This window comes from Colletotrichum gloeosporioides, assembly GCF_011800055.1.
Source record: "Colletotrichum gloeosporioides strain Lc1 chromosome Unknown consensus_49, whole genome shotgun sequence".
In the NCBI taxonomy this organism is placed as follows: Eukaryota; Fungi; Ascomycota; class Sordariomycetes; order Glomerellales; family Glomerellaceae; genus Colletotrichum; species Colletotrichum gloeosporioides.
The window spans coordinates 811,309-824,517 of record NW_025544694.1 but is presented as its reverse complement, the minus strand read 5'-3'; the positions used below and the strand labels follow the sequence as shown (position 1 = coordinate 824,517).

Genomic DNA, 13,209 nt, shown 5'->3' with positions numbered 1-13,209 from the left:
TATTTAGGAAGTATTATAATACCTTTAGATAATAAGATTTAATAGGAATAGATTAATTAAAGTTATTATAATAAGTTAATTATTATATTATAAGTATCTATATAGTATTAGACAAATTTTTATATATATATAGGGATTATATATATATAATTTTAGTAAAAAGGAGGGGCGGATGCTATTAACGTAATAGACTATAGCTTATTTTCTCCGAGATGGAGCGACGCACCTGATTGAGTTGCTTCCAGACAAATCAGAAACACTAGACGGATTTCAACAGCTCAACAGCCACGGCATGTCCCATGAAATTCCAAGCGCGTATCTCCGCGATTGTTCTTTCTGCTATGTTCACAATTTGTCTTCGCGAAGCTTTCCATTTACCTTCACGGGTGGCTCCTTAGTTTGACGGCCTCTAGTTCAAGTCCGATCCAGAGATCGCTCATAATTTTGCTTTCGTCCGAGCTGGATTTTGAATGATGCGACCCCACGTTTTCTAGAGACTTTGAATTCTGAACAAGGTAGATGCCCGCAAGTTTGACTCGATGGACGGCTTCAAAATGTCAACTGAGGTTTTTACCAGACGTGACTCGACCTCTCTTCTGCGGTTCCTGTCGTCTCTACTGCCCGTAGACTTGCGAACGAAATCCGTCTTTCCACGCTCAAGTAGCTTAGTCCAAAGGTAAAACCACGAATATTTTCCCGTGCAACAAACTCAATGTGAGTGGTAGCGCTCCCTGGGCGAAAGCTTCTAATTCATTAACGCTCTGAGGGGTACGGCAACAGCCACCAGTTGCCAGATTTTTGTATGATAACCGGTAAGCCATACTTAACCCGAAAGTACTTAGGTTTGGGACAAGGTTGGAGGTAATCCTTGCTTCCGAGAGAAGGTTCTCGGAAGCACCGCACGGTGTGTACGATGGCGCCGACATCATGCGACTGAAACGGCACATCTAATTCGGACCCTGAAACTCGGACACAAAGTCCTATTTCAAAAACACAAAATGAAGAACGACTTTTCCTCGGAGTGCCTCATGTTTGCGCCTGCTTATATTCCCTTTACGCAATGCCGCATTTCGAACTGCGATTGCAGTGTTGCCCTATTCTCACGGTCGCGGTCTTGAGTATCCTACTTGAGATCATGCACGAAGTTCTCTTGCGAACGACTTACTCTATCGTATACTTGGGATCTGGAGAGAACCATTTGTAGCGTCTGTTTCCTCTGACAGTATTGCTCTAATCGATGATTTCATGTTCCTCGGGACCTGCCGTGGTCTCGGCATGCCTTTTCCGTCGGATGAACTCAAAGCACTCGAAGAATCTTGGCGATGTGAGACGGAATCATTACATCAGCAATTCAACCAGAGATCCGATGAACTCCACATCTCTAACAGCTCGCAGATAGATAAACCGACTGGAGCACGTCGGACCACTCCCGATCACCGATGGACTTTGGCTTACACACACCACTGCAACGGAGTCTTAATGGCCCGATGGACGGTCACACCACGACCCCTGCCCGTCGCCTTATTCCCCGCTCTCGTGTCGATCGCGGGGGTACCGGGACCGGACACACAACAACGACGGCCCACCGATTGCGGGGAAATAACGGAAATATGCATATTTTGACCCAGATTTTGCTTCTTCTCCCCCGCTGCCCAGCTTTTGGATTCCCAGCATCACCGCATAAACGAGGACTTCTGCATCGCCGATGCTACTCAGAGTCGTCATATCCGCCCACGTGAACCCCGCGATTGAGGAACGCTCCGCAGTCAGGTCGGACGACCGGTGCAAGTGAGGGGCAATTGGGATTCTTTTGATTCTTGGCGCAGCGACATGATCGTGACATGCGCCCAGCCGGAGTCGTGAGAATGGCCGGGAACGCTGATCCTTTCCGTCAAGATTCTCTGCCGAGGCGTTAGTAAGAGTCTCTCTTTCTAGAACACTACAGAATTGGGCAATGGAAACCAGAGAGGTTATGGGGCGCGTTATAAAGGTCGCGCGGTGGTTGTCGGCGGCAGCCAGTTCCTAGGAGGGCCACGGCACCAGTAGGTCTTCCAAGTCCCTCGCTAGGGCTCGTTTGATCATCATGGACCTCATCTCAGGCCTAGGCTTCCCGGGTGCTTTGCCAGACTGGACGAATCTGAATGTCTTGCACCGCAACACTCTTCCTCCGCGCGCACACTTCTACTCGTACGCCAGCGAGGACGCCGCACTCTCCTTCGATCGCTACCAGAGCGAGTACCTCAGTCTCAATGGCACCTGGAAGTTCCACTACGACCAAAGCCCCTTCGAGGCTCCCATCTGGGAAACCGCGAACACGACCTCATGGGACGACATCGAGGTCCCGGGCATGTGGCAGCGTCAGGGCTACGGTTATCCTCACTACACCAACATCGACTACCCCTTCCCAGTCACTCCTCCCAATGTCTCTTACGTAAACCCCACCGGATCGTACTGGAGAGAGTTTGAGATCCCCCAGGATTGGGACGAAGACCAGCAGATCCGCCTCCGCTTTGAAGGTGTCGACAGCGCATTCCATGTCTGGGTCAACGGCGAGGAGGTCGGCTACAGTCAAGGAAGCCGCAACTCCCACGAATTCGACATCACGGACTACCTCACTCCAGGCGAAGCCAACACCCTCGCTGCACGCGTGTACCAATGGTCCGATGGATCCTACATCGAGGATCAAGACCAATGGTGGCTTTCCGGTATCTTCAGAGACGTCTATCTCATCCCATTCCCTCGCTCCTCGATTGCGGATTACCAAGTCAACACCTACGTTGATGACACCTTCTCAAGCGGCACCGTCCGGCTCAACACGACAATCCAGGGTGATCCAGGCAACACGACCGTCAAACTCCTTTCCCCGACAGGCGACACCCTCGACGAATGGACCGGCGCATCGTCCGACATCTACGAGCACACCCTCACAGGCCAAGATTTCCACCTCTGGTCCGCCGAGACACCCATCCTCTACACCCTCCTCGTGACCTTCAACGGCCGCACCATCAGCCAGCGCGTCGGCCTCCGCCGCGTCGAGATCGTCGGCAACAATTTCCACGTCAACGGCAAGCCCATCACCATCTACGGCGTCAACCGCCACGAGCACAACGCCATCTCGGGCCGCACCGTGCCGTACGCCAATATGCGCGCCGACCTCATCCGCATGAAACGCTCCAACATCAACACCATCCGCACCTCTCACCAGCCGCCGCACCCGGACTTCTTCGATGTCGCCGACGAGCTCGGCTTCTACCTCATCTCCGAGGCGGACCTCGAGTGCCACGGCTTCGGCAAGGTCGAGGAAACGGACGAGAAGGCGGCCGAGTGGACGTCGGATAATCCCGAGTGGGAGGCTGCGTACATCGACCGAGCGCACGCGCTCGTGGAGCGGTTCAAGAACCATGCGTCCGTGATTATTTGGTCGCTGGGCAATGAGTGCTTCTACGGCAGGAACTTGGATGCCATGACGACGTGGATCAGGGAACGCGACCCTAGCAGGATTATTCATTATGAACCGGACCGCAATGCCACGTCGGTGGATATGTACAGTCAGATGTACAAGTCTCCGAAGAGTGTTCGCGAGTGGGTTGGTAACCACACGGACAAGCCCTTCATTCTCTGTGAATACGCACAGTAAGTTACTTCTTACGTCTCTCGAATTCTGTTAACAACATTCCAGTGCAATGGGTAACGGGCCCGGCGGCCTAAAGGAGTACATCGAACTCTTCCGCTCAGAGCCCCTCGTCCAGGGCGGTCTCGTCTGGGAATGGAGCAACCACGGCCTTCTAAAGAAGGAAGGTGATCTTGAGTACTACGCCTATGGCGGAGACTTTGGCGACGAGCCCAACGACGCCGACTTCATCATGGACGGCCTCACTCTCTCCGACCACAACCCCATGCCTTCGTTGATCGAGTACGCCAAAGCCATCCAGCCCATTACCGTAGTTCTCTCAGAAGACGGTCACCAAATGGTAGTCACAAACCACTACGACTTCCTCGACGTTAACTGGCTCGACGCCTCGTGGCACATCATCCAAGACGGCCAAGACCCAACGTCCCCGCGCCCCCTCGACCTTGAAAGCATCCCCGCCGGCGAACAACGCGTCCTCGCCCTCCCAACCGGCACCTCAACACTCTCGGGCGAAGCCTGGATCACTGTCGAATTCGCGCTCAAGAACGACACGAACTGGGCTGAGAAGGGCCACATTATCGCCTGGGACCAACTCCACGTCAACGCCCCAGCTCCAGCCGCAAACATCACCGCGCGCGCCGCCCTCACCACCCGCCAATCCTCCTCGACCCTCAACTTTACCCAGGAAAGAACCCACCTCAAAGCCTCCACATCCTCCTCCGCCTTCGACTTCGACCTCCTCCAGGGCAACGTATCCTGGACCGTCAACGACACCCCCATCTTCACCCGCGGACCCGAGCTCTACTTCTACCGCGCGCAAACCCAAAACGACGCCTCGCAATGGGGTGACGGGCCCCTCGTCTGGGACGACGCGCGCCTCGGCAGCACGCACACCCAAGTCCGCGACGTCTCCTGGCAAGACACCTCCGCCGGGCTAGTCGTCCACTACCGCGTCCGCGTCGCGCCCAAGGCGCTCGAATGGGGCGTCGAGGCATCCCTGACCTACACCGTCTCCGCTGCCGGCAGCCTCAGCGTGCACGCGCGCGGCGACTTCGTCGGCAACAACACGCCCGAGGTCGTCCCGCGCATCGGCCTCATGGCGGTGCTCCCCGCCGACTACGACGCGGTGTCGTGGTTCGGCCGCGGCCCGGGCGAAAACTACAAGGACACGAAGCAGGGCTGCCGCGTGGGCCGGTACGAGGCGAGCGTGGACGAGCTGTTTACGTACTATGACTACCCGCAGGAGAACGGTAACAGGGAGGATTTGCGGTGGGTGAGGCTCGGCAACGGGGACGTGACGCTCGACGCGCGGCGGGCGGAGGGGGAGGATGTGTTCAGTTTTACGGCAAGGCGGTATATGCCGTTCGACCTGGACGACGCGAAGCACCCGCACGATTTGAAGCCGCTGGATATGACGATTTTGAATCTGGATTATGATAATCATGGGATTGGGTCGGCGACGGTTGGGCCGAGGCCGTTTGAGGAGTATAAGTGCTACTCAAAGGCTTTCGACTTTACGTTTGAGCTGAGTGTTGAGTAGACACAAGAGTGTCTGTGGGACGTAATTGCAAGAGATGTCGGAAGACTTGACTATCATGAGCGAACAGGACACTATCACAGGGAAGGACAGCATGATGCAGCCATGATGTTCGATCTTTCTTCTAATGCAATTCTATGAACCTGAGCGGCGATACTCTTTCTAGTTCTCGTGCCTAGGCATCCCGCGAGACACGAGCCCTACCAATTCCCAGTTCCGTGACTCCAAATGAACGTGCAGTCCCAAAATAAAAAGTGTACCCAGACATATTCTCATGTCTATCAGAGTCCGCTGAGGTACCAATCCATCCCAGATAAGAAGCCTTCATGCGAGGTTAGATGCCAATCTGTTGACTCGAGTGAGCCAAAGCCCCGAGGCGACTTGCAAAGACAGATCCTCCTACTCCAATAGCTCATTAGTATCATCCCTGTCCGAATCTTGGTTCGATGAAGTACCTTGCGTGGACATGCCCTCTGGCCTAGTAGCAGTGGCGCCGGCACTCTTCGCGCGCCTCTTTTGTCGTTTTCTCTCCTTCTTCTCCCGACGCTTTTTGGAACGTCGTTTCTCATGCTCTTCGGGCTCGGAGGCAGGGCCCGGGCCTTCAAAGAAATAGCTTGTCGAATCCTGACTTGAGGCGAGGTAAGGGTCTCTCAAGAGCTGCATTTCTTCCTCCGTAACAGGCGTAGCCGGCAGAGGCTTCAGTACTTCTTCGCGGGGGCGCTTGAACTGGAGGACGCGATCTCCAAACTTGCGGATGTTCTCGTCCGAGATGCGGAGGGGAGGGAGAGGGTTGGAATTGGCCTCGTCGGGGAGCGTGTCAGCCACCGCGCGCACTGGGTAGATGTGCTCATCGGGATCAACCTCCTCGAAACCGTTACGAACAATCGCCTCCCAATCATCCGGGTATTGTTCTGCCAGCGTCAAGTCCAGATCTTCACCTTCGGAATCGTAGTTCTCTGCGTCAGTGTCTTCGTCTCCACCGTCTGCACGAGTCTTCTTAAACATCTCCTTCTTCTTTTGTCGTGCAGGCACCGTCCCATCTAGGATGACGTTGTCTTCCCAGTGGTGTATCGTAAAATCGATGTCCGTAAGATATGCCAGTCGCTGGACAAACGGGACGCATTTTCCCGGCTTGTGAGGCACGCCGCATGGCTCACGGGTGAGGTGAATTTCGAAGCGAGGCGCCAGACCCTTCATTCGAAGACAGGTTTTGAGGTCCTTGAGATCTGCCATGCTGACCCGCTTGATCTTCTGGTCGCCGAAGAGATGAAGCTGCATCATGGTGTAAATCGCATACGCCGACAGCTTCTTCTCGGTATGACCCGCAGCCCAGTTGCCGACGTCGTCCTCGGTAGGCTTCTTGCTGGCGCCGTCGTATGGGGAGCCCATCTTGAGGCCCAGTAGCTCCGCAAGATGTTTGACGCGCTTGGTCCATCTCGCATGATGGACGACGAAATTCTCATCCTCAGGCCGGGCCAGGTCAAACATGTTGCCAGAAAGCGCCAGCTTCAAAACCTGCATATCATCGTGTATGTCTCTGTTGGCAAGAAAGGCGCATGTCTTGAGACTGAACAGGTGCTTGACTCGGTGGAACGATCTCTCTGGCGAAGTGTACTCCGCAACACCCACGGACTGCAGGACTTTGAAGGAAAGTCCGGCTTGACGGTACAGGTAAAGACCGTCAATGACTTCCCACAGTGCGTTTTCCGTGCCGGCTTCCACCGCATCTGGGCGCAATTCCCCATCGCCTACTTGTATCATCGCATCGAACCTAGCGTTGCTTCCTTCCATCCTCTTGAAGAAGAAAATCTTCTCCTGTGGTTTGTCGATAGGAATGATGGGGAGGTTATCGAAAATGACGGGCTCGTCGACTTCCTCGGTCTTGATTATACGGTCGAGAGAATCAAGCTCCATCGGGTGGTCCTGCTGAGACTCGGGCTGCTCGTCCATCTTGTCGGATTGAATTAAAATTTTGAATAATGGCAACTAGCTGAGTGGCTGTGAGTTGAGGCTTGCTCAGGTTTGCGGAGACGAGTTGAGTTGGTAAGGTGGTGATTTGGAGCGGGACGTTGTGAACAAAGAAGAGAGCCGCCGGCGCGAGAAGGACCAGAGGATATGGGCAATCTCAATGGCGGAAGGAGCGCCGATGGCAGTATAGCCTGGACGAAAGAGGGAGAGCAGTGGAAGGTGGTGAGGACTTCGAATTTGAGAATGCGGGGCTCAAACGTGTGAAATGCAGAAAGGGGAAAAAAAGACAACAGGGAACAGGAACTTGATTTCCCTCGGCGAAGTTACTGAACCGTCGTGAGGCGGTGGGTGAGAGCGGGGGAGAAAAAAAAAGAGAGGTTGAGGTTGTGGAGATATCGCTGAGAAAGTAGACGTCCAGATCGCAGGAGTGACCCAATCCAAAAAGGAAATCGCGGCGATGGAGCGTTTAAGAATTTCCAACGGGAAAGAGGGCGTCTTTCGGTTCGAAGTAGACTAGCCTCGAGTTGCGTCGAGGTGCAGTTGATTGAGAGGCGGATGTGGGTGGTGAAGGGGTCGACGTACAAGACGAGGTGATGTCGCCGAGAAAGCAGGAAACCCAAAACTCAACTAGGACGTCGCGACGTGAGAGGATGGAGGAGAAGGAAGCGAAGAATGAGAGAGAGGCGAGATGGCGTGATGCGTTGCTCTCTGGTGGAAGGTTGACTGAGTCGAGAGGAGAGTGGGGGGGAGAAGAGGTCGAGGTGGAAGTAGTATCGCCGGAGGAGTTGAGATGTCAAGATCGCGGGAAGGGCAGGCTCAACCAGGAAGTCGCGACCTGTGAAGATGAGGCAGAGCGACCGGGACTGTGAGAGGTTGGAGAGCGTCCGCCAGGCACAAGTAGGCTGACGTGATGGCCCAAGCGAAAGGAGAGTGTAGGAGAGAAGAGGGTCGTGGCCAAGGTGTTGTCGCCGAGAGATCACAGGCTTCGGTATCGCAGGAAGGACCAACCCGACATAATGGTGCCTCAGACACAGAGTTTCACGAGTTGGGGATGCAGACGACGAGATGGTGCGTATGAGAACGGTCGGTCGAGAGCAACTGATCTCGCGATGTCTTGGTGGGGTTGCAGGAGGTGACCCTCAGGCGCCGAAGGCGGCTCCGAGTAAGGCGACTCGGTGCAAGAATGAAGCAGGAAGGCGCGATGGATTGAAATCCTATGAGTTCAAGCAGCTCGCAAGCGTGGTGTTGAGTTATAATCGACGAAGCTGGGGCTACATTCAACGGAACGGACCACGGCAAGCGCCTCGAACTTGGTATAATGGACGGCCCTCAGGACTTGACAGAACAGTACGTGAATCACAATTACTGCAATCAGTCAGCGGCAGACGCCGACAACAACACGGCCTCACTCGCCGACAGTACGAACGAACCCGAGAGGCCAGCAGGAACAGGAGCAACAAGCCCAGAGATGAGGTATCATTCGCATCAAACACCACACGACAAGAGCACCAACACCAACACACCGAGAAGACAACAAGACATGCAGGATGGAAAGGCAAGCGAGCGGGGGGACTTGAATTTGGGATATCCGGAAGGAAAGGCATTTTCCAACCAAGTAGAATAAAGTCATTACTCTCTTCTCAATCGTGAAAACATCCATTTTCAGACGCCTAAAACCCCGCCAGTGAAATTGCCCATTTTTGATTGTCCGTAAGCCATGAACCGTGGCCCAAAAGCCCTTCCCAGTGTTTTTATTGCGACAGTACTTCGTCTAGGGGAATAATCTACTCGTCATCCTCCTCATCCTCCTCAGCCTCGGCGGTGGTCTGGGCGATACCTGGTGAAGCAAGTCAGTATTAACGAAGCCAAGATACATGCGGCATGAGAGGCAAGACGTACGGTCTAAGTCACGCTGGCCGGACTGGGTGATGCGGCGGCCACCCTTCTCCTCGTCCTGCTCAAGGACGCCAATCTTCTCGAGGGCCTGGCAGATCTTGCGGTCGACGGAGCCGGAGGCGTCGACGTGGTGGCTGGGGCGGACACCGCGGTTCTTGGCGGAGCCGTGGACCTTGCGGAGGCGGCCGACACCGACGGTCTTGCGGAGGTAGATGTGGCGGGCGACGGAGGCGGCGCGCACGTAGAACCAGTCAATGTCCTGGGGAGGGAGCTCCTTGGCGGGACCGGTCTTGACGATGTCAACCCAACCTGGCAAGACGTGTGGTTAGCCAGCTGTCTCTCTTCGTTGTTCCATGCGAGGATGAGACGGAGGGGAAGGGGACAGGAACATACCGGGAATGGGCAGCTTGCCCTGACGCTTCAGGAACGCAGCGTAGGCGTTGATGAACTTTTGCGCCTGTCGCGGGGAAAAGGACCAATTAGCAATGATTCCGTCATCAGAAGTCTTTCGACTCCCTCACGCCTGCTCCATTGTTCCTCTCATGTGTTGTAGTTGGCCGTCTTCCCCCTTCTTTCCCGTGATGCGCAGATTCCTCGCCGCGCAGACTGCCCCTTCGAAAGACCAGGTCTTCCTCCGAACCATCACTTCTTCGAACAAGCCCCATCGTGGTCAGCGTCTCCGCGACACCCCGAAGGAGGCATGGCGAGAGGATCAGGTCGGGAGCCAGTCGTAGTCGGCCGTCTTTTCAGATGCGGCAGTGGCAGTCGTGCGCGGCGTCATTGAAACACACACATCGCGGTCGGAAGGATGGAAGCAACGGTTGAATTTTTTTCGAGGTTCGGAAATCGGGCTTTTCTTCAAGGGTAGCGGTTGGAACCTACATCGACATCGCGGACAGAAACACCACCGGCCATTTTTGCGGTATTGATTGGGATGGGTTGGGAGGGGGAGGGACTGGTACGGCGCTGGGCGTTTGGAAAAAAAGTTGGGCGATGAAGTCGGTCGGATCAACAAGCTCGATTTCGCGATCACGGGAAAAAAGTTTGGTGGTTTGGAAAATTGCGATTCGCGGGGGCAGGGTTGGAAAGCCCTCGTGGTCTGTGCACGCTATCACGTGGACAGCGCTGGTTCGGCGAATCAGAAGTGGATTAGATAAGAGGCATGCGCTAACCGCAATTGGATGCGGCTTCGAGGTGGGGTAGGTTCTGCAGATTCGGGGCCGGCGTGAGAGATTGAAGATTCACGTTGTCGAGACCAGAGACTCGAATTTGGTGTTAGGAGCCTTCTCACTAACGCTGTCGTTATTACACGTTACTCTTGCATAGTTGAGACCTGGATGGGCACCTTCAATGCCACTTCACATTCAAAACTCAACATGACATCACCAGGCAAAGTATTTGAACGGATGCATCAAGTCTCGAATCAATAATCATTATTACGTCCTGAAGGCAGGATGCAGAACTCCTGCCCATGCAAAAAATCCAAAATGCCTACGACGGGAATCCCTCAAACCATACAGCGGAGCAGGCTCACAAGACCCAGGTATCATTCTCAATCCCAATCCCATACATATCCCATGTCCCATATCTATCCATTTTCAACGTCTAGTTCAGTTCGATTCAATGCAACGGCTTCCGCCACCAGTTATGCTCCTAGGCCCAGTTGGCCAGGACGGCCATCACGCAGGCGCCGAGGGCAACGCAGCCGAAAGCAAAGAGCTGGATCTTGAGCGGAGAGTTGCGCATCTGGGGGTTGAACATGAACTCGTGCGCCAGCAGCTCGACGAGACCCGTGTACATGAGAATTCCGGCGCTGATAGAGTCGAAGATGCCGTTAACGAGAGTCTGCGTCTCGGCGCTGCTGGGCCTGGCGGCAAGACCGACGGCAATGGCGACCGGGGTCGAGAGTCCGTACAAGCAGGCGAGGATGTGCGGCCACCACTTTCCGTGCGAGGGCCATTGAGCGACAGCGAGACGGGAGCCAAGACCGAGGCCCTCGAAGAATTGGTGGAAGGTCAAGACGATGAGAAGGACGACTAGTTCATCACTGGTGGCGAGGACGAGACCGATGAAAATGGAGTGGAACACAACACCGAACTCGAGGATGAAGATGGCTGTGAGCTGACCGGTGAGACCGGAGTGGCTGTCTCCCTCGACGTGATCGCGGGCGTGGCCGAGGTGGTCGCGTCCGCCGGGAGGGTAGCTGACGTCGTCCGGAAGTCCGGGCACCTTTCTGGGGTCGACGAAGCCGTTGCCTCTCTCAGCGTCGCCGTTGTCGTGGGGGCAAACCTCGCTGGGGCTACCGTCGGTGGCCTGGTCCTTGGACTTGACAGCGACAGCACCAGTGCCGTTCATCTCGTGGTCGTGGCTGTGGGAGAAGGCGCTGCCGCTGGTCATGTTGGAGGCAACCATCTCAATCAGGAACATGACCATGACGGTCATCAGGCCGATGGCAAAGGCCCAGTCGTAGTCTCCGAGCCTGGGAGCCAAGCACTCGTTGTGAAGAGCCTCGACACCGGGGGCGAGCAGGTGCATCCAGGCAGTGGCGATGATGACACCGGTACCGACATACTTGAAGATGAAGAAGGTCATCTTGGGGACGTGCATCCTGGTGGTCCTGGCGAGGAAGATGGGCAGGAAACCGCCGAGAAGCGAGGCGACGAGGATGATGAAGATGGAGGCGATACGCAGAGGCATGTTGCTCACGTCGACGGCAGCAGCGCCGCAGGCGTTGGCGGTTGCATCGGTGGTGTCAGAGCCAGCGTCCTGGCGGGCGGCGAGAAGCCTCGCCGCAGAAATCTGAAGAGGGTTCATGTTGGTTGTTGTTGAAGTGCTGTGAAGCAGAGCGTCTTCTCTTATGCTTCGGTTGTCCGAACAAGTCGAAACCCTTGAGGCGATGGCGGCTCAAAGGTTACACGCGTTCCAGCTGCACCACGACGGCGTCCTGGGTGACGGGAGACCGAAGATATTCAAACCGTGCGTCCCCGGGGGAATGGGTCAAGTGCCGGCAGGGTGCGTGACTTTGTGGTGACACAGAGAATGCTGAGCTTGTCGGGGAGCTGGTTGGCGGGGGTGAGAAGCAGCAAGGGACGAAGAAGATCGTGCTTGGTGATGGATCCTCGCGTGTCTTGGCTTGCAGCTTGGCGTCTTGGTAAAGAGAAGATGAGGCTCTTGGGCGGACCTGGGCAGTATATAAAATGCGCCTTGAGCAGGGGGTCCTCCTCGAAAAGGTTGCAGAAGGCGTGTTCGAGGTTTTTCCTGGGCGGGGTGGGCGACAGACAAGAGGGTGGTGCGGCGCCGGTGGTGGAAAGGGAGATGTCGAGAACCCGGATGGTCGTCGGTCGCGGGGGTTCGTCGGTTTAGATGGACATAAGAGGACGGACACACCCCCCCGCTAACGGCAATGGACTCGACAAGGGAACGGGAGAACCACAAAAGGTCGGGAAACCCGGCACCCTGCAGGACAGGAGCAGGATCTTATTTCGTCGTCTTGTCCGGTTTATGTACTGTGGTTCTTCTGTCGGAGTGGACGCGCGAGACGGACGAGACGCAGACGACGTCAAGGTGCACGCAGCCGAGGCGTTTCTGTGTGTCCCGGGTAAAGTGGACAAGGTGAAGACGATGCAGACAACTGGAGCCGTATCGGGGGAAGGACGAGCCGAAGTTGCTTTTTTACAGTTTGGAGATGTTTCCTGAAATGCTCAAGAATAAAGAATCGTCTCAAGATAGAGTTTCGACGGTTGGGATGTCGTCGCTCGTGGTCGGGAAAAAAAGGGCAGAGAGAGAGGAAAGGGTGCAGGGAGCTGAGCTGTTGACCATGGCAGACGGCAGCGGCGCAGGTCGCCGCTGCCATGCGCGCAAAATCGTGCACAAAAGTGAGGACCTTGATGGCCCGACGTTGGAAAGGTCCACTTTAGCAGCTGGGTCGTTACCTCACAGGCGCGCTTCCCTTATCAGCAGAGAAGCGAAGCGCAGCGCAGCGCAAACGCATGGAACAGACCAAGACACTGGTCGAGACACCGCTCCCTGCAGCGCATGCCCGAAAACAGCAGGACATTGTTTATTTTTCTTGCTGATGCTCTAAATTACGTCCTCGGCCCTATCACCACATTCAGTGGGAAAACAGGGGAAACAGAACAATAAGATAAACTCTCTTTTCATCAGCGCATCCCTCAGC

General features: G+C 55.3%; 3 protein-coding genes and 1 pseudogene across 4 annotated transcripts; 1 reads left to right on the top strand and 3 right to left on the bottom strand.

The window, feature by feature from the left end:
• Positions 1–2,083: 2,083 nt before the first annotated feature.
• GCG54_00012256 (Beta-galactosidase) lies at positions 2,084–5,171 on the top strand (the record flags this gene model as incomplete). The annotated part of the gene is made up of 2 exons (XM_045412137.1): positions 2,084–3,633; positions 3,680–5,171. The coding sequence occupies 2 exons, from the start codon at positions 2,084–2,086 to the stop codon at positions 5,169–5,171; spliced, it is 3,042 nt and encodes a 1,013-aa protein (XP_045263921.1).
• Positions 5,172–5,567: 396 nt separating this feature from the next.
• On the bottom strand, positions 5,568–7,118 carry GCG54_00012255 (uncharacterized protein; the record flags this gene model as incomplete). Its single annotated transcript, XM_045412136.1, has 1 exon — positions 5,568–7,118. The coding sequence occupies one exon, from the start codon at positions 7,116–7,118 to the stop codon at positions 5,568–5,570; it is 1,551 nt and encodes a 516-aa protein (XP_045263920.1).
• Positions 7,119–8,920: 1,802 nt separating this feature from the next.
• GCG54_00012254 lies at positions 8,921–9,675 on the bottom strand (annotated as a pseudogene). The gene is made up of 3 exons: positions 9,426–9,675; positions 9,036–9,341; positions 8,921–8,973 (listed from the first exon to the last, which is right to left on the bottom strand). Coding segments are annotated over exons 1-3 (609 nt in total).
• Positions 9,676–10,685: 1,010 nt separating this feature from the next.
• On the bottom strand, positions 10,686–11,846 carry GCG54_00012253 (Zinc-regulated transporter 2; the record flags this gene model as incomplete). The annotated part of the gene is made up of 1 exon (XM_045412135.1): positions 10,686–11,846. One exon carries the CDS (start codon positions 11,844–11,846, stop codon positions 10,686–10,688), a length of 1,161 nt encoding a protein of 386 aa, XP_045263919.1.
• Positions 11,847–13,209: the final 1,363 nt, after the last annotated feature.